General features: G+C 38.5%; 5 protein-coding genes across 10 annotated transcripts; 4 read left to right on the top strand and 1 right to left on the bottom strand.

The window, feature by feature from the left end:
- Positions 1-201: 201 nt before the first annotated feature.
- ATRAD17 (RADIATION SENSITIVE 17) lies at positions 202-4,626 on the top strand. Of its 3 annotated transcripts, none has more exons than XM_016796279.2 (12): positions 202-712; positions 825-883; positions 1,138-1,223; positions 1,316-1,363; positions 1,602-1,658; positions 1,993-2,095; positions 2,376-2,686; positions 2,779-3,133; positions 3,390-3,515; positions 3,702-3,900; positions 3,988-4,048; positions 4,268-4,626. In XM_016796279.2, exons 1-12 carry the CDS (start codon positions 708-710, stop codon positions 4,469-4,471), a joined length of 1,614 nt encoding a protein of 537 aa, XP_016651765.2. In that variant the 5' UTR covers positions 202-707; the 3' UTR covers positions 4,472-4,626. The 3 variants fall into 3 exon arrangements, with proteins under 3 accessions (XP_016651765.2, XP_016651764.2, XP_088898920.1); XM_016796278.2 differs by having other exon boundaries at positions 268-712; positions 825-873; XM_089042794.1 differs by lacking the exon at positions 1,602-1,658 and having other exon boundaries at positions 268-712; positions 825-873.
- A 709-nt stretch (positions 4,627-5,335) lies between these two features.
- Positions 5,336-7,134, top strand: LOC107881749 (L10-interacting MYB domain-containing protein-like). The gene is made up of 3 exons (XM_016796280.2): positions 5,336-5,478; positions 6,070-6,426; positions 6,505-7,134. The coding sequence occupies exons 2-3, from the start codon at positions 6,070-6,072 to the stop codon at positions 7,030-7,032; spliced, it is 885 nt and encodes a 294-aa protein (XP_016651766.2). The 5' UTR covers positions 5,336-5,478; the 3' UTR covers positions 7,033-7,134.
- Positions 7,135-7,526: 392 nt separating this feature from the next.
- On the bottom strand, positions 7,527-11,203 carry LOC103340456 (protein ALTERED PHOSPHATE STARVATION RESPONSE 1-like). 4 transcript variants are annotated; one of them, XM_089042790.1, is made up of 5 exons: positions 10,984-11,203; positions 9,947-10,685; positions 9,561-9,778; positions 9,118-9,341; positions 7,527-8,808 (listed from the first exon to the last, which is right to left on the bottom strand). In XM_089042790.1, exons 1-5 carry the CDS (start codon positions 11,053-11,055, stop codon positions 8,028-8,030), a joined length of 2,034 nt encoding a protein of 677 aa, XP_088898916.1. In that variant the 5' UTR covers positions 11,056-11,203; the 3' UTR covers positions 7,527-8,027. The 4 variants fall into 4 exon arrangements, with proteins under 4 accessions (XP_088898916.1, XP_088898917.1, XP_088898919.1 ...); XM_089042791.1 differs by having other exon boundaries at positions 9,947-10,682; positions 10,984-11,200; XM_089042793.1 differs by lacking the exon at positions 10,984-11,203 and adding an exon at positions 10,781-10,921 and having other exon boundaries at positions 9,947-10,682.
- Positions 11,204-13,535: 2,332 nt separating this feature from the next.
- LOC103340411 (L-ascorbate peroxidase 3) lies at positions 13,536-16,321 on the top strand. The gene is made up of 9 exons (XM_008243831.3): positions 13,536-13,804; positions 14,123-14,247; positions 14,558-14,607; positions 15,047-15,112; positions 15,201-15,249; positions 15,411-15,493; positions 15,581-15,660; positions 15,772-15,874; positions 15,979-16,321. The coding sequence occupies exons 1-9, from the start codon at positions 13,692-13,694 to the stop codon at positions 16,168-16,170; spliced, it is 861 nt and encodes a 286-aa protein (XP_008242053.2). The 5' UTR covers positions 13,536-13,691; the 3' UTR covers positions 16,171-16,321.
- Positions 16,322-16,523: 202 nt separating this feature from the next.
- LOC103340413 (L-ascorbate peroxidase 3-like) lies at positions 16,524-18,771 on the top strand. The gene is made up of 9 exons (XM_008243833.2): positions 16,524-16,679; positions 17,013-17,146; positions 17,219-17,268; positions 17,357-17,422; positions 17,508-17,556; positions 17,647-17,729; positions 17,815-17,894; positions 17,977-18,079; positions 18,331-18,771. The coding sequence occupies exons 1-9, from the start codon at positions 16,570-16,572 to the stop codon at positions 18,511-18,513; spliced, it is 858 nt and encodes a 285-aa protein (XP_008242055.2). The 5' UTR covers positions 16,524-16,569; the 3' UTR covers positions 18,514-18,771.
- The last annotated feature ends 11 nt before the right edge of the window (positions 18,772-18,782 follow it).

The raw sequence follows: 18,782 nt of genomic DNA on the forward strand, positions 1-18,782 counted from the left end.
ATTGAGGTTCGTATTTGGGAGTTGGGCTTAGAAAAAGACCAACCTTTTACTTTTGCCGAGGCAATCGGCCCACTACGATAAGAGAAAGAGTACGAAAACCTCACAGGCACGATTATAAATTTCCAATCAACGAATCAAACGGCTCCGAGCGTAGACTTACGAATTTGATACTAAAAGTCGTTGCACCGGAGCATTACCCCCATTGGCTTCTCCTCGACGCCTTACCATTCTCACAGTACAAAATGTGACAAAACCCCGCGAATTTTCGAACCCGCGAAACCAAACCTCTCTTCACTGCCAGTGCCACTTCACCCAAAATCTGGCATTTCAAGCTTTATTTTTGTTCACTCTGTTTCATTTCACATTCAAAACGCACCGTTTAGGCTCCGAAGTACTTCGAAATCTTCTTTCTTCAACGATTTAGGGTGGTGCATCTTCTCGAGCTATGGAGCTACGAGCTGGAGGGATCATCGTCTGCACAAAACCCTAGGAAATTGAGTTTTTTGTTGTCTTTGTGATGGCGAAGAGGAACACTGTGGTGGTCTTGTCATCGGACGAAGAAGATAGAGATCGTTCATCGAGCGCCAATCGGAGATATACACCGACCCAATTGACCTCTACGGTTCCGCGCACAAACCCTAGGCGATCCAAAAGGGCTCGTGTTTCGAGTTCTCGCTCTAGCTTGGGCACTGTACCAAGTAATTGGGATGAGGTAATTTGTAAATTTCTTGGTTGTTTAGTATCTATAAACTTAATCGAATATGCAGCCTACCACAGTAGAGATAAGTTTTATGCAATTTAAGCGAAATGGTTTTTTTATGCAGGTCAAGCTGTTCTGTGAAGATTTTGACGAAGTGTTTAGTGGGTTCAAAGGTATCTGCTGGTACGCCATTGATGTAACTATAGTTATTGTTCTTCATGTGCTGGTTTCCTTTTTGTTTACACTCAACACTGGTTTCATTGCTTCCATTTGCCTCTGTAATCTCTGTGGCTCTGACAAATTTTGATTTCTGTTGGTATTTTATCGTGTGCCATTATGGTTACAATTTACAACTGATACAATAAAATTGGCCATAGCTAATATTACTAATTCTTGAAGTGGGTAATACCTATAATAATTGTGGAAGCATGAATCAGGTTCTGGAAGAAGCAACGTGAAGGAGTTATGGGTTGATAAATACAAACCCCGTTCTTTTGAGGAGCTCGCTGTTCACAAGAAGAAGGTTGAGTTTATTGGCTTCGTTTTGTAAATAATGAATATCTGATTACCAGATTGATCCTCTTTCTTATTCCATCTTTGTCTTTGTAATTGCAGGTGGAAGAAGTTAAGTTGTGGTTTGAAGAAAGATTAACAAGTTCAAAGGTTATTATATTTTTCATTGATCCTTTCCTTCAAAAGACTATCAGCAAGTCCAATTTTACTTGAAAAATGATTCCTTTAATTAGTAGACATCTTTGATTACTTTTCCAATATTGATTACAACTATGGAGTTTTATTTCTTCCTGTTCTTGATTCATTTTTCACAATTTCTGTTCTTTTCTGTTTTAATTGGAATTCATTATTGTGGATCTCAATTTTTTTTTTCTCTCATAATGTACAGGGTTCATCTAGTAATCATGTCCTTGTCATCACTGGGCAAGCTGGTGTTGGAAAATCCGTATGTGTCATAGTTTCATTCATTTATTTATTCTTGAGATCTTTTGTTCAGTTGCTTTGTTAGTTTCATGGATTTCCGTTCTTCAAAGTATGCAAAAGAATTCTTGTGTCATCCTTTCCAACATTTAAGTTTAAAACAAAACTTCCCCAAGAATTTGATTAATAGGCTTATGACCTGCATGATTAATATTATTTTTCTCAAGTGATTGACTTGCTGCTTCAGATAATTTATGTGATGGGCTATTTATTATATTTTTAAAAATTTGCTTCTTGAATGAACTCTGCTAATAGAATCAAACATTTGACTACAAGTTCTGCTTCTTCTCATCTTGTAGGCAACTATTCATGCGATTGCATCTCACCTTGGAGCCACATTGTGTGAATGGAACACACCAACTCCTGTAGTTTGGCAAGAACATTTACACAACTCCAGTGCAGGTACTTTGAGTAATTCTTAATCATGCAGCCAAGGGTTTGTTAAATAGAGTGGAGTTTAAATTTCATGACTTTGCAGTTGAGTATTCTCAAATTGAAATCTAACTTTACCATCAGTATTTTTGCAAAAAATAAAAGATAAAATGAAAACAAATTGAAATGTAAGGCAAGAGGAAAAACCTAGCTTCAAAATTACAATACATAAAATCTCCATAAAGGATTTGAATTTGAAGTGATCTAATGGAGACTATGCTGTTGTTGGCATATACCAATCTGCTACTAGGAATACGCTACATGTCAAAGTTGGATGAATTTGAAAATTTTGTGGAGAGAATAAGGAAGTATGGATTGATCCCATCATCCCTTAATGAGGGTTCAAAATCATCAATCATACTCTTAATTGATGACCTTCCGGTGACAAATGGTAGAGTTGCTTTTGGAAGACTTCAAAACTGTTTGCATCTTCTTGTGCAATCTACTCGGATACCAACTGCTATATTGATCACCAACTATGGTAAAGCCGATTCAGCAGATCACTCCACTGGATACTTAGAAGAACTTCAGTTGTCTCTTGAAAATGTTGGGGCTTGTAAGGTTACCTTTCTTGGACAATTTCTTTTTCTTTTTTTAATTTTTAAGGTTATTATTGAATGCTTACTTTTTATAATGATTTTGGAAACTGTCAGGTCTCCTTCAATCCTATAACAGATAATTCCATCAAGAAAGTACTTTCTAGAATATGTAAAGAAGAGCAGTGTAATGTGACTACTGAACAAGTCAGTCTAATAGCAAAAGCAAGTGGAGGTGACATTAGACATGCAATTACGTCTCTGCAGTTTTTCTTTCTGAAACCAAATCCGAGGCATTTGTTGTCTTCATCAAGTCCTGCTACCACATCTGCTAAAGAGAAACCATATGAGGTAAATGCTTTGGACGATGGGTTTTCCTTCCAATTTGGCAGAGATGATACACTTTCTCTATTCCATGCCCTTGGGAAGTTTCTGCATAACAAAAGAGAGACGGAAAATGTCATGGCATTGGGTATGTTCTGATGAAAGTAGTATGCAGCTTTGACTTTTATTTTAGTCAGTTTTTTGGTGCATGCATATTGTTAAATGTTTTTCCCCGTTTAAATTCTCAAGAATATATCACTTGAAAGTTGGGAACAATATAATCCCTTATATATATATGTATTATACATACACACATATATACAATCGTTCAAGTGTGGATACCAACCTGAGGGTTTAATTTCACTTGAGATGTTCACATCTGTGCTCATGTTCTTGTTTTGTAGACGGAGATGCATTTCATGTGCGGGAAGGATTGTCTAGACTACCACTAAAAATGGATGCTCCAGAAAAGATTCTATGCCAAGCACATGGACAAGCTAGGCCTGTTGCCGACTTTCTACATGAAAATGGTGACCTTTTTTACCTATAAGATTGTGACTTCCTGAATGTAATCACAATTACTCTTTCTCATACATGGATGCAAAGTGCATGCACACACGCATACACATGTGAGACAGAGAGCAAAATGGTAGCATATGCTGCTGTTTTCTGTTGATGCTGCTGATTTCTGACTCTTCCACACAATTTTCTTGCAGTTCTAGATTTTCTGAGTGAGGAGGCCATAGATGATGCGTGGGCAGTTGCTTCATACTTAGGTGATGCTGACTTGCTTCTTGCTACTTTCCGTGGAATGCTAAGTAGACAGTATGAGGCAGAGAACATTCTACAATCAGCTGGTGCCTCAGTTGCTGCTCGGGGTGTGCTATTTGGAAATTTTCATCCATTGCCTTCCAGGTATTCTCTATATTTGAATTAATCCTAATGTGTGAGCAACGACTCATGTAATTTCAGATAATATCACCAATTGTTGCAAGTACACAGGTGGCATGCCGTTCGCCGGCCAAAGGTCTGGCAGGTTGAGCAATCATCATTGCGTAACAAGGTTGGTTTTGAATTTAAATTGCATAATTTTCCATTGCGTGCTGCTCTATGTCATATTTCGAACTTAATGAAATAAATGATATGGTTGGTAGTACTAGGTCTTTATAGATGATTGATGTGGTTATGTATAATATTCATGTCAGTCACTTTAATGGCTTAAACCACCATAGTACTTACTCTCCTGCTGTTTGTGACGTTTCTTTTTGATGTGCCATTGCAGAAGGAGATGGTAAAACGGAGATTTGGCGCTTATAGTGGAATGTGTGCATCCGATTTGACAGTTATTGCTACTGAGTACACACCTGTGTTGAAATGGCTTGGATTTAGGGCAGTGCAAGGCTACAAGGAAGAAGACAATGTTGAAACGATAAGTTTTGATGGTCAAGAAACTGAAATTTCTGATGATGAAATAGAAGAATGGTAAGACATAGGGAGTACTTGAGAAGCAAAACTTAGTTTAGATTGGCTTGTTCCTGTAAACTAGTTCCTAGAAAGTAATCATTAATTTTTCTTTTTTTTGTGGGTAATGTTAAAAAAAAATTCTGGTACCTAATGAAAGTTGTACAACCTTTTGTGGTCGATGCCAGATTTGGAAATCCGAGTTCTTGGTACAGTTACTAGTGGAAGTTTTGTCATATAAAGAGCTAGCTCTAGCCTTCTTAGGAGCTGATTAAGTGCTTATAAAAACCACTATCTCGAGAATTGTTTTTCGTTTTTGTTTTTTGATTCTCTTGAGAAATTTCTTGTGATCAGAAGAACAAATGAAACTTAAAAATATACTTGAGAAATAATAAAAATGCAAATTTTATCTCCAACAAAATAATATGATCTGGTGTAAGAAAATATAAATTAAAATATAACTACGGACTGAAAAGTCAATGTCAAAACTTGAAATTATAAATTTTATCTCCTAATTCTCTTTATTGTTGAAATTTGAAATTACCATGGACTGTATGTAACGTCAATGGTAATTGAATAAATTTTTATTTACCCCTTACTCAAGATGACTAAAATGTAAATATGATCACTATTAAAAAAATGTAAATAAATATGATTGAACAAAAAAAATTAACACAGAAAAATCTTCGCTAAAAAGACAAAAGCAAACAAAAAAAAGTCTTTAACATCTAATTCCGACTTATAGCAAAATTACTCTTCTCTCCTGAACACACGAAGGCAAAGCGAGAAATTTTTAACTTTTTTAATTTTTTTGGGACTGAGAGAGAGCCTTGTTTGGGAGCACGAAATTGTTCGCCGGAAAAACGCAGTTCTTGAACTCGGAGGAAATCGGCGATTCTTCCGCTTTTTTTTGTCTTCAAACTCTCCCTCTACTTTCTCCTCCTCCGCCTCATCATCATTATTGGGTATATAGACTCCTTAATAATATAGCAGCAGTTCATTCCTCAACGGAGAGTTGGGGCTTCTTCAAAGGTACCTCTCTCTCTACTTCTTTAGGGTTTATTCTTGGTTCAGCTTATTTTAACACTTTCAATCTTTTAATTTTGAAATATGAATAATTTGAAATTATTTTTGCACTTAATTTTTCAGTTAATATGTTTTTTATTTGGTGAAAATTGCATCAGGGAAAACTATTGTCTTAATTGTAGAAGTTTTATCAATTGAGGTTGTATTGTATTTTGCATGTTGTTTGTCACCCGTACTCAAAGTCAAGCGGATGCATGATTATCCCAGGTGGGTCTGCATTTTGATGTAAAAATTGTAATGGGAATGTTCTGAAATGACTTCTTGAATAGAAGTGGGGTTATAAGAAGAAATGGGTTGCCATCAGAATCTGTGCGACTGAGATTTGTCATCAGTCATCCCCTGGAAATGTAGAATTTGTTCTCATAAAAAGGTGGTTCATTTAAGTCAGTTCAGACTTCAGATAGTCAACTCATTTGTTGCTTTTTTGTCTATGTAAAGTTGACACAATTGCAAAATGTAGGGCAATATTCATTCTTTGGCATTAGTTGTTTGGGCTTATACCTGCCTTCTATTTTGAATCATGTTTTGTGATTTCAGATGGCAAACCGTCCTACTCGGACGCGGGGACTAACACTTCAGCATCAGCAGCAACAGTCAAGGGCTAGGTGGACAACACCTCTTACTGAAATACTTGTAAACTTAATGGTGGATCAAGTACACAAAGGGAACAGAAAAAATCATAATTTTGGCAAGAAAGCATGGAAGTATATGTGTGATGAGTTCCATAAGAGAACAGGTCTGAAATGGGACAAGGAGCAACTGAAGAACCGAGGTGCAGTTTTGAGGAGGATCTATGTTACAGTTACTTCACTTCTTGATCGAAGTGACTTCAGTTGGGACGAATCCACAGGGGCTATTGTAGCCAGTGATGAAGTGTGGGCTGAATATGTCAGGGTATGTTCCTCGTCATATACGTTGCTTGTACAACACAATTCTAAACCTACCTGATATGTAGGATTCTTCTTTAAGCAGGAACATCCTGATGCCGAGACCTTAAAAGTCAGTGGCTGCCCAATTTATAAAGAGCTGTGCACCATATTTTCAGAACCACCAACAAACGGGAAACATGACCATCCAGCTGAACACGAGGGTGGGGATCCAAATTCTTGTCCACCAGAGCAAGAAGTGTCCTCATCAGATTCTGAGGAAGCAAATGACGCCATCAATGATCAAGAAACAATTCAACCTAGTACACCTAGCACTACTGGCATCCGTAAAAGAGGGCGCAAGGGTATTGATGATGCTATTGCAGGAGCTATATTGGAGATGGCAGCTGCATCAAAGCTGAGGACAGCTGCTACACAGCAACATAATGCTAGATACACCATAGCTAATTGTATTGCAGAATTGGATAAGATGCAAGGTGTTGATGAGCAAGTCTATTTTGCTGCGCTTGATCTGTTCAACAAACCCATTGCAAGGGAGGTGTTCTTGTCTCTCAAAGGTGAAAAACGCTTGATTTGGTTGCTTAGGAAGTGCATATCAGATCCCGTTCTCTAGATTGATTGATAAAAAAACTTTAATGTAGTTTTGATCTTTATCTAATCTGTATTGTGTGAATATTGGCTTTGTATATATTCAGCAGCCTGGTTTTACTTTTAACCCATTTCGTCAAACTTCTGGTTCATAAGTGCGTTTACATTCCGAATCTCAGGAATGCAAATTTTTTTCTGTAATACACAAGAACTGTAAAGAAACATGAGGTCCAAATATAATCCCTTGAATTCTAGACTTATATTATGCCAACATGAACAATATCTTGGCTTTAGCCCAAAACACACAGAATATGGGCAAATATGCTATGGAAAGCAACCTGTTGTGCCTCCTCTTCCTGATATGAAAATCTAGTTTTAATGAATCTGAATATTGCAATCAAGCTTAATGTAATGTGTGAACGCTAAGAAGAAAAGGTAACCTACAAACCTTATCTTTCTCCGAACTTGAATTTTGCTTGTGGTTCATAACAACTGCCATGGTACTTTTAAACAAACGAATTAGAAAACAAACCAAAAAACACCTTCATTAAGAATAATTAAATAAAACTAAACAGTCAACCCACAAGAAGAAAAGGGAAACTATCAAACTAAACAAGGGAAGAGTAAATAGCATTCCAGACGCCTTTCATGTGAGAAAACAGAACAAACATTTGAAAAGTTGAAAACTAACTAGAATATCCTTGCTCTGTTGCATTCCAAATATTCAACCACTTCTGTTTCCGGGTCAGTGTTTCCCTAATCTGCATAATTGTGTCAAGGTTATCTTAAAAAGGGGAATCCTGTCACTGATAGTCTCCTCCACTATGGTTAATGATAACTGAAAGGATGTGCATTTATCTATACACGAAAACTGATTACAATGCTGTCATTCCTCCAGAACTTTTAAGTCTTTTCATCGATTTAGTAACCCCTCAACATCAAGCTTACTGAAAGGATGCGCGATATACACAGAAAACTGATTACAGTGCTGCCAATCTTCCTGAAATTTGAATCTTCTCCTCACTGTAGTAACCTCTTAACGTCAAGCTCCTGATTAGCACTTTTGGCTTGGTTATATAATGACTCGAATGCCTGCATACACACACTTGAAAATCCCACCATCGCCTCAAAGACATGAGGAAACCCCATCTGCAAGTTATTTAGTGTCATGGCTCTTGTCACACTCACTGACTTTTCATGCTTGCTCTTCTCCTCTTCTGCTTTTGCCCTCAACACCTCCACCTTTGCCCGCTTCTCAGCAACTGGGTTCTTTGTAGAAGAGCTAGCGGAATCAGGCATTGAATATGGGCCATACTTGGACTCCAGCGATCTAAGCACAGTTGCCTTCTTCTCAAGCTCTTTAAATGTCGATTCTGACTTCTTTTTTTGCTTATATTCCTCTGCTTGTTGAACTACAATAGCATGAACTACGGTTAAAAAGCTCTTGATTCCTTCAGATGCTACTTTGTCCGGAATCCGGTCAATTGCATGGTGCCATTCTTCACAGAGCATGTAAATTCTTGATTCTTGACTTGTCTTTGATATTGGATGTCTCCTAAACTGGAAGAGGCTAAGCCGGAGCCATCCTGTTAGGGACTGGATGTAGTCCAATTGAGCCTTGACCAGGTTGCAAAATGACTGGTGCCATTGCTGGACTTGAAGCTCAAGCTGGAGTGTTGCTTGCCTGTGAATCTCAGATGTAGGTTCAGTAGATGGTATTGTGTTCAGGTATTTGAGCTGCTGAACAATGTGCTTTTGGACCTGGTGGCACTCATACATGCTTCTCCACATGCACATCAATCTGTAAAAGCAAGCAAAATATGGTATTGTGTTAAGGTATTTTCAAAGTTTACATGGCTGTACGAATCAGTAAATCTTTCCAGGAAAAGCAAACAAAGGACACAAAACAACCAGTCAAAAGCAGTCAAACGAATTTTTTTACTGCTACCCCAAAATATCAGACCTTTGACTTTCAGTCTGTTAAGCCAGATATTCAATATCTGTGGCATTAATTTGAGATGATATATTTACCAAAAAGAAGATAAAGAAAATGAAAACTCTTGTATGCTCAAGACTAACCCTTTGAGTATTGACCAAAGAAAAGACTAACCCCTTGACAAGCTCAATGAGTTGAGGGTACAGCTCTGTCTCCCTGAGTTTGATGATTTCAGCAGAAGTTGTGTCAATGGCCTGTGAAGCAACCATCATTTGTGACTCCAGCTTTTCCACATCATTCTTGGTCTTCTCAGTCTTCACATAGTCTGCCCTCTTCATCTCTAGCTTCTTCAAGGTAGCCACCCTCTTTTCATGCTCTATCTTTATTGTCTCAGCATCCTAAAACCATCCCCAAAACGAAAACATAAATCTAAACTAAATGAAACAAAAATACACACACATGGATGTGCATGATCTCATTGAATAACTTTAAAACTCCAAAGTTCATATGTCATGATTGGGCCCCAAAAGTAAAATTAAAATAAAAAAACAATATGATTGTGTATGGGCAAAAGCTCCACCAGGAGCCCACAAAAGATATGAGAACCAAAAGTTTACCTTGACTTCCTGGTATAGTTTCTTTTCCCAAGCATAAAGCCTCTCCACAGTAGAGCAATGGCTGCTACTCACAACACCCTCCTCTCCAACCCCACTACCTAAATGGCTAAGCACCATCTCATCACAACCCATCTTTCCAAACCCACCAAACTTGGGACTTGAACCTCCCCATGTCCACAGTGAGGGGCTCAAATTACACCCATGGTTATAAACTTTACCTGCCCAAGAAAAAAAACAAAACCATCCATTACATCAAAATATAAAACAGTAAAAATTAAAATTGTTCTCTTTCCTCTCATTTTCCCCCAGTTTTCTCAGCAAACAAACAGAGCTAGAACCCAAAAAGAAAATCACTTCAAACATAAAAAAAAACATTAAAACTTTACCCCCTTTATTTTGACAAGAAGAAAATCCAGGGGTGGGAACTTCCAAGAGCAAGGAGAGAAGTCCGCCAGCATCAGCAGCCTTGAGGAAATACTCATCAAGCTCCTTTATAATCTCAACCAGATCCTTAGCATTTCTCGAAACCACCATGGCAAGCTCACTCGTAGGCGCCCCACTCTCTTTAGAAAACGCACTGACGACAGAAGGCGGCGCCGCCGTGCTCGCCGCCGTGACGGTGATCACCGCATCGGAGGCAGTCGTGTTGTCCTCCCACTCTTCTTCAGTCACTGGCCTCGAAGAAGAAGCCACAAATGGGTCCCAGAAATCCCATGTGGACGACGGAGGCGGCGGCGGCGGAGGCGGAGGCGGGAGAGCTGTCGAGGCTGTGGTTGATGTCGTCCATGTGTCAGAGCTTGAGCTGAGTGGCGGCGGCGGCGGCGGTTGTGGGGTGAGAGGGGTTTGTGGAGTTTGCGGTTGTGGTGGCGAGTGGTGGTTGTTGTGGTAGCTGTAGTGGTTGTTGTGGTGATGGACGATAGTTTCAGCATTTGAAAATTGGAGCAGAGCAGCACCAGTGCTGCGAAGAGAACGAAGATACATGGTGTGAGCTGCAGACCAAGCTTGTCTTGCTTTCACGAGCTGCTTCATGTACCTCTTCCTTGATTTGCATCTCGAAACCATCTCTTCTCTATCTATTCTTGAATAGCAACACCCCATTTTGCTCTTGATCAGCTTGATTTGCTGCTAAAAACCAGAGAGAAAAAGAACAAGAAAGAAAAATGAGAAGGGTTCTTTGAAAAAGAACAAAAAGAAAAAAAAAGGAGGGTTCTTTTAGCTACATATGAACAGATGAAGCTTGCAGTGTCTCATCAATGGAGGGTCTTTCATGTTATTGGGGTCATGGGTTCTGCTATAGGTGGTCTAAACTCTAAAAGTGGTTGTATCTTGTGCACATTTTAAAGGCGAAGTTGGCTGCTTTTTTGGCTCTGAAACTCTTTGCGAGATGGGCACAGACACAGAAGACACAGAAGCACACACTTACCTCCAAAAACCACACAGTTTTAGTAGCTGCAATGTTCTTCTTGTAGGATTTTCTGGGTTGGCAAAGCAACATTTGCCCGGTTTGATTTGATCTCAAATCAGGAGCTTTCGATCTATCTTTCTCTCTCTCTCTGAAGTGAAGATGTAGGTTTGGGACTTATCTAGGATGTGGTGGAGGGACAAGGGACAGGGCTTGAGCTGGAGCAGAGACACTGGGCTTTGGGAAGCGAGCCAGAGAGCATTGTATATATTTGAATTTACTGACCAAATTACCCCAACCATGTGTCTGTATTTACCATGAGCTGGTGTGTCCGTCTGGAACTCAGAACAGTCAGCATCCAAAGTTTGAGTTATGGCTTCAACTCTTCAAGCTTCTTTTATTTTTTTGTTTTTACCACCATTTATTAAGTTTTTGGATTGCCATAACTGACTCAAGTGCTGGAGAGCTTTTTGTGGCAAAAATAAATTCAAATTCTAACCTCAACATTTTACTCATAACGTTAAGTTTCCTTTTTCTCATAACCTCAAACTCTAACTAGCTCTAACATTTGGATTTTGGGACATTGATGATTTGAATCCCAAGTGAACAAGTGGTGTGTAAACAAATTGCACGTTTATATTGACGGATTTTAAAGAGAAAAGCATATATATATCAGGTTTCATACATTTATGTGTATGAAATATATTACATATAAGTTGTTCTTTTTATTAACGGTTGAGTCAATTCACAATCAAACAGTGCAATAATGTCTCGGAAAACACATGAAAGGAGAGAATGACTCAAAATAACAATTCAAATAGATTAATGTTAATCCGATCAAGGAAACCTTAGATTAATACTAAAAAAAGACAGCATTATTCTTCTCAAAATAAAAAACTGTACTTTTAAGTATATTCTATAACCATATGATATAAACAAAAATTTTGTTTGATACGGATATCAGATGGGTATCAAATTGGAAGTTAAAATTTGTTTTGTTTTCTATCTCTTTGGTTCTTTTTGGGAACCGTGGTGGATGCCGCAGAGAGAGAGAGAGAGAGAGAGAGAGAGAGAGAGAGAGAGCATTTCATTTCAGGGTTAAAATGGCAACAACGTTGCCTTCAGCTTTCTCAAATTTTAAATTATGCGCTCTTCGGTCACCTCATACATATATATATATATATATAATGTTAGACACAGTCTTTAACGTGTGCATCAACAATTATAGGCCCTTGATTAAAGTGAATGTAGACTTGTTTGGGCAACTATAAACCGTTGATTACAAGTGACCAATGCATGTGTGGACCATTGTCGTTAACAGAAACTCATGTTTAGTCATAATATTATGTGATGGTTTTACTTTTTACAAACTGAAGCTTCCTGACTTATCACAGCAATGCAATTATACAGCCTCTGTTTTCTTTGACGGGAAATTATTAACTGATGAAGAAAGCAGAGAGCTTTTGAGCTTGTAACCATCTAGGGTTCTTAATTTGGCCTGCACCACGTATATCACAAACTTGAAGCTAGAGATGGAGACCAAGTGCATGAACAATTGTGCGGAAATATGCTAGCCTTCGTTTAAAAAATATTGTTCAGTGTTCAGACTTACTCGTATAATACCGCACCACATGCACCTAAACCACTATGCACTTGAAATTCAACAATAAGTCAACAAAAATAAATGCGTATACCAACATTGTGGCAACATAAGTGAGCAAATTTGAAGTACACATATAAGTACGAAAGGATAAATATTTTCCTGTCAGATAGTCGGGTACGTTATGTTGTTCACTTAACATCTATATCGTGCTAAATTCTAACAAGCAACATAAAATACAAACTTTTTAAATAGGAAAACTTGAAACACTAGCTAATTATATGAAAACACCTTTTACAATATAACCTAATTGCTAATTTTTCTCACAAGAACATTCCTTCCAGTCAAGGTAAGAGAGAATGAGTGCATCATACAAATCAGTTTCCAAAAGGATAATATCATAGAAAGAAAGAGTTAAAAACCAACTTCCACGAGCATTGTTGGGAGGGGAAAAACTTTCGTGAGACGGTTTGATATTCTGTGTCTATGACTAATATCACCTAGGGTCTAGACACAGAATTGTTATAGAACCGCCTCATGAAAGTTTTTCTCGGATTGCGGTCATTGGCAAGGCTTGGAAATGATTGGGCTACAAGAATCACAGTACTTTCACCAAAAACTCCGATCTTTCTCAAAGCCTTTTAGGCCCTACTGGGCCAGACCGAAACTGCGGGCGCAACGTAACGATAATCGTCCTTTCGTTTACCCCAAGGTTTTCGTCAAAATAGTTCGTTAATCTGTTCCACGACCGCACTGGAAGGTCCGAAGCCCAAGAGAGATAAGGAGCTTCTCCCCCACACGCGCTCTCAAATCATTTTAAATCCCACGCTCCACCAACACCTCCCAATAGTTCACTTATCGTGCTCTTCAAGCCCGTGCTCCGCACGCGCTATAATTACGCTGCACCATAATCACCTTCAATAATAAAATAATAACGAAAAGTAAGAAAAAAAAACGCCCAAGCTTCTCTCCCGCTAATCCAATCCGGTATATCCATCCACACACAGAGCGGGCCAAAGCAAAGCAAACCAATCGTTGCCTTCAATTCAATCGTTGTGTTCGTTGCCTTCTTCGCTTTTGATTTTGCTTCTATTCCGCATAGCCTGCGATTTCGTCGGCCGATTCTCTCATGGCGGAGCCAGTAGTGGACGCGCAGTACCTCAAGGAAGTCGAGAAGGCTCGTCGGGACCTTCGCGCTCTCATCTCCGTCAGGAACTGCGCTCCTATCATGGTTCGATTGGCGTAAGTGCTCTCTTTTCACTTTCGTCTTTGCTGTTTCCACGTTCCGTTTGGCTCCCGAGAAAAACTAGGAGAAGGAAGGGGAAATGAAATTTATATCTAGTGTCTAGTTCTAGTTTTGAGTAAGGATGAGTTTACTGTTTCGGTTTTGAGTTTCTTTTTTTCTTTCTTGCATTTTCCGTTTGACCAAACAGCTCATAGCCTGTTACTGTCCAATCACCAAAGTCAATGAATAAAAGAAGAAGAAAGTTTTAATTTTTCTTTCTTTTTAAAATTTTAAATTCTTACTAATCAGAAATTACATTCAATCAATTGAGGCAGGTGGCATGATGCTGGTACACACAATGCTGAAACGAAAACCGGTGGTGCTAATGGCTCCATCAGGAATGAGCATGAGCTAAACCATGGCGCAAATAGTGGTTTGAAAATTGCTGTCAATTTTTGTGGTGAGAATTTTCGGGAACTTTTATCTGTACTGAAGTTCTTAAGCAATTCATTGATAGTTTATACTGATAGTTTTCATATTAAAAAAGCAAAAAATTTGTACTGATTTTGATGAGGTCAACTCATAGACAGAGCTTGTCTATTGGATTCTACTGTTTTTGAAGTATCCTAGAGTTAATTCCAATTCTGAGTTGCTGTACTCTTTGAAACGACTGAAATTGGAAACCATTCGGGCTCCCAAGAAATTTAATTGTAGATGCCAAACAGTTGAATTTTCCCCTAATTCTTTTTGTTGTTCTGTTTTGATAACAGAGGAAGTGAAAGCCAAGTATCAGAAGATCACATATGCTGACCTCTACCAGGTGACTGTAGTTTTTTAATCTCTCTTTGTTTTGTTGTGAACCTTTGGCCTTATGTTGTACTTGTTGTTTGGTCCTTGCTATATGCTATTTCATAAGGAAAATGTTTGTGTAACATAATACACTGCAAAGCTCAATGGACTCTGGTAGATTTCAAGGGCCATTGTTTTATGAATTATGGTTCCGATGTGTGATTTTTTGGGGAGGATCTCATCTTTATGGAAACTTTCTAACTCATCTACCAATGTAGGTATAGTTTTTATTTATTTATTTTGTTTTATGAATGGAGCAAGTTTTATTTTGATCAGATAAAAAATGTCACACACATTCACTAGTTAGGGGATTTTATTTTTTTTCTGTAAATATTGGATGAGCTAGTTACCTAGCTCCATGTGAGAACCAGATTTGAGTAACTTGTAATTTTTCTGTCTTATGATCTTAGCTTGCTGGGGTTGTTGCTGTGGAGGTCACTGGTGGCCCTACTATTGAGTTTGTTCCTGGTAGAAAGGTATGTTCATTCATGGCAGTTGTTAATAACATATTTATCAAGTATGTTCCTTGCAGTTGTTGAACTTTCTTTCTATCTCTGAATCCAGGATTCACTGGAGTCTCCGGAAGAAGGACGGCTTCCAGATGCCAAACAAGGTATGCATGCCGATAAAGTTTCAGCTGCTTTAATACAGAAACTTAGGTTCTCTCTCTTCTTCTTGGGTTATTTTTTATTAGTGTGCTAAAGGAAGATGAACAAATCATTATTCTGACTTCCTTCAATGTCGTAATGGTTTGTTGTTTCGATTTTGCTGCAGGTGCATCACATTTGAAGGACATCTTTTATCGCATGGGTCTGTCTGATAAAGACATTGTGGCACTGTCAGGAGCCCACACATTGGTAGCTTTTTAATGGACTCAACAATGTGCAAAATACTTTTCAGTTATATATAATATACATATATTGAATACTTCTTTGTTTCTGTAGGGTAGAGCACATCCAGAAAGGTCAGGCTTTGATGGCCCTTGGACGAATGAGCCTTTGAAGTTCGACAATTCATACTTTGTGTAAGAAATCAATATTATACTTAACACAATTGATTTTTAAAACTTTCAATTGGTAGGACCAAATGCAGCACACATTGACAATTGTTTATGTTGTAATTAAATTTTTATCAGTGAGCTACTGAAGGGGGAATCAGAGGGGCTGTTGAAACTTCCCACAGACAAGGCTTTATTGGACCATCCTGAGTTCCGCCGCTATGTTGAGCTTTATGCAAAGGTAACTAATTTGATTTATCTTCGGTAAATCAGTAAATAAATTGCAAGGAAATTAAGAGCTTGGGTGAAATCAAGGCTTTACCTTTTGGCTCTATTACCTTGCAGGATGAGGATGCATTCTTCAAAGACTACGCAGTGTCACACAAGAAACTATCAGAGCTAGGCTTTACTCCATCGTCCAGTGTCAAGGAAGCTGTAAAGACAAGTACTTTGGTGGCACAAAGTGCTGTGGGAGTTGCCGTTGCTGCAGCTGTTGTGATCCTGAGTTACTTATACGAAGTTCGTAAAAAAGTCTAGTAAAAATGTAAATATTTTTAATAATATCATGAGAAGCCAGTGAAGCATATTCCATCAGGGGAACATATGTTATTAGTACTTAATTGTCTTACTGTTCTGTAATAAGTTCTGAAATTCTAGAACTGAACTTATAAAGGACATGTTTCCAATAGATATGGCCCATATATTGCTTGCTTTTCGTAACTTCACCAAGAAATTTGAAAGCACAAGAAAGAAGGTGCAAGATGATGCTTCCCTGGCCTTCGAAACATGGAACCAATGCTTTTCTTGTTCGCTTGCAAAACCCTCCTGCCAGTCATTCCTTTATTCTGATTCTTCTTTTAGACCTCCCCATATAAACTGGAACAAAATCGTCTTCTTTGTAAAGTGTGACTAAAATAAGCCCTTTGCTCTCGAGTCATGGCGCCAGTAGTAAACAAAGAGTACCTCATGGAAATCGAGAAGGCTCGCCGAGACCTGCGTGCTCTTATCTACAGCAAGAACTGCGCCCCTATCATGCTTCGTTTAGCGTAAATGTTCATTCTTAATTTTCCCTTAAACTTGGTCCTCCCATGACCTTATATTTGGTTGCTCCATAAAACTTGGTGAAAAGGAAATGCCCTTTTGAATGTGATGTCTTGTTGTCACTATTTTCATCATTTTCTCAGCAACCAAACACGATCATTAGCTGTTTTCGTGGGGGTACCCTATTGTTGCTGTTAACAATTTGGTCCCTTCTTAGGCCTTAAAGATGCCATTTTAAAAATCTAGTCCCTAACTTTTTTTATCGAAATGGTAACTAATTTATGATGATTCAGGTGATCTTAAATCAATCTCTAAGTATATAACCATTATTTTGATAGGTGGCATGATGCAGCAACATACGACGCTAAACCAAAGAATGGAGTAGCTGGAGGGCCTAATGGCTCAATCAGGAACGAGGAAGAGTTAAACCGTAGTGCAAATTATGGACTGGATATTGCGGTTAATTTATGTGGTAAGCTTTTGCCTTTTTACTTATTCTCAATTCACTCTCTCTACGTGTTTCTGATTGTGCTTTGATTTTCAGAAGAAGTGAAGGCCAAACACCCCAAAATTACATATGCTGACCTCTACCAGGTTGTTATGCAATGCATAGTTTGACATGCATAATAGCTATTATTGATGAAACCCTCAGTTTGGCTAACTTCAAAGGTTTGTCTTCCAGCTAGCTGGAGTTGTTGCAGTAGAGATCACTGGAGGTCCATCCATTAACTTTGTTCCAGGCAGAAAGGTATGCATGTCGGTTTCGAAACACCTACTTAAAAGCTGTTCTTCTTTCTTTAAAAAATTTATAACTTTCTTTATCTCTCAATCAGGACTCAACTCAATCTCCAGCAGACGAGCGCGTTCCCGATGCCAAACTTGGTATGTCATCAACATGTTCATCAAGTTTTTCATTTGCAAATTCAGCTTGTAGCACAAGAAATATGTTTGTTTGTTTCAATTTGTTAATAGGTGCATCCCATTTGAGGGAAGTTTTCTATCGTATGGGCCTGTCTGACAAGGACATTGTGGTATTGTCTGGAGGCCATACACTGGTAACTTTCTCCATCCATATACTAAAAGTAGACAATGTTTTTGTTGTACGTAGAGTTCATCTCTTCTTTTCTTTTGGTTCTGTAGGGAAGGGCACATCAGAACAGATCTGGCTTTGATGGCCCCTGGACAAAGGAGCCTGAAAAGTTTGATAACTCATATTTTGTGTAAGACATTCATGAAAGTTGTCTACTTTTATATGCAATAATGAATGTTCCCTCTGGTTATAGATATAAATTCTGTGATCAGGGAACTGCTGAAAGGGGAATCAGAGGGACTGTTGAAACTTCCCACGGACAAGGTTTTAGTGGAGGATCCTGTGTTCCGTCGATATGTTGAGCTATATGCAAAGGTAAATAAAGTTTCCAAGCCAAAAATTAAACCAAAAACAAATGAAGTTAGGAGAATGCAAGGATTTTCCACACGGTTAGTCAATACCATTGACTGTTGTGGTTACGAAACTTATCTATTTTCTGCAATTCCTTGTAGTGTTCCATGCTTACAAGAAGAAAAAAGATTGGTATCACATCACAGGCTGTGGTAGTTGATAATTTTACCATATTCACATCTGGCAATTAACATGACTATTTTGTATATGAGCAGGATAATGAAGCATTCTTCAGACATTATGCAGTTTCACACAAGAAACTATCAGAACTTGGCTTTACCTCACCTTCTCTGGGTCCGAAACTGGTAGTTACTCTTAGCATTGCTGCTGCAATAGTTGCAGCGCTAGTGTACGACAAATGCCAAGGTTTCATCCAAGACATGAAGACCCTCAATTAGAGTGGAAACTACAGTTCACTGGGAACCTGAGACAACTCAATCACCAATATTTCCAAAATATCCCTCCTTTAAACCCTTATGACGGGCGGCTTTGCTCACGAGTTAGCGATCAAGCAGAAAAGGACCTGCTGGCTTCTTTTCTTTCCAGAGCAGAGCTGCCTTGCTCGTAGCTCCATGTTTTCTTTTAAATTTTATTGTTGTCCAGATTTTATGTAAATTGTCATGAATAAATATGATGGTGTGACAGTTGATTTTAAACTAGCCAGAAC

This window comes from Prunus mume, linkage group LG8, assembly GCF_029339155.1.
Source record: "Prunus mume cultivar Tortuosa linkage group LG8, ASM2933915v1, whole genome shotgun sequence".
Classification (NCBI taxonomy): domain Eukaryota; kingdom Viridiplantae; phylum Streptophyta; class Magnoliopsida; order Rosales; family Rosaceae; genus Prunus; species Prunus mume.

Coding starts and splice junctions, on each gene's coding strand:
- ATRAD17 (XM_016796278.2), top strand. CDS start 518: ATGGCGAAGAGGAACACTGTGGTGGTCTTGTCATCGGACGAAGAAGAT. Junction 713..824: donor TACCAAGTAATTGGGATGAG/GTAATTTGTAAA, acceptor TTTTTTATGCAG/GTCAAGCTGTTCTGTGAAGA. Junction 1,364..1,601: donor AAAGATTAACAAGTTCAAAG/GTTATTATATTT, acceptor CATAATGTACAG/GGTTCATCTAGTAATCATGT.
- LOC107881749 (XM_016796280.2), top strand. CDS start 6,070: ATGGCAAACCGTCCTACTCGGACGCGGGGACTAACACTTCAGCATCAG. Junction 6,427..6,504: donor TGTGGGCTGAATATGTCAGG/GTATGTTCCTCG, acceptor TTCTTTAAGCAG/GAACATCCTGATGCCGAGAC.
- LOC103340456 (XM_089042790.1), bottom strand. CDS start 11,055: ATGTTGCTTTGCCAACCCAGAAAATCCTACAAGAAGAACATTGCAGCT. Junction 10,686..10,983: donor AAACTGTGTGGTTTTTGGAG/GTAAGTGTGTGC, acceptor TCTGGTTTTTAG/CAGCAAATCAAGCTGATCAA. Junction 9,779..9,946: donor TTCTTGTCAAAATAAAGGGG/GTAAAGTTTTAA, acceptor TTTCTTGGGCAG/GTAAAGTTTATAACCATGGG.
- LOC103340413 (XM_008243833.2), top strand. CDS start 16,570: ATGGCGCCAGTAGTAAACAAAGAGTACCTCATGGAAATCGAGAAGGCT. Junction 16,680..17,012: donor CCTATCATGCTTCGTTTAGC/GTAAATGTTCAT, acceptor TTATTTTGATAG/GTGGCATGATGCAGCAACAT. Junction 17,147..17,218: donor TATTGCGGTTAATTTATGTG/GTAAGCTTTTGC, acceptor TTTGATTTTCAG/AAGAAGTGAAGGCCAAACAC.
- LOC103340411 (XM_008243831.3), top strand. CDS start 13,692: ATGGCGGAGCCAGTAGTGGACGCGCAGTACCTCAAGGAAGTCGAGAAG. Junction 15,250..15,410: donor GCTTCCAGATGCCAAACAAG/GTATGCATGCCG, acceptor ATTTTGCTGCAG/GTGCATCACATTTGAAGGAC. Junction 15,661..15,771: donor TTCGACAATTCATACTTTGT/GTAAGAAATCAA, acceptor AATTTTTATCAG/TGAGCTACTGAAGGGGGAAT.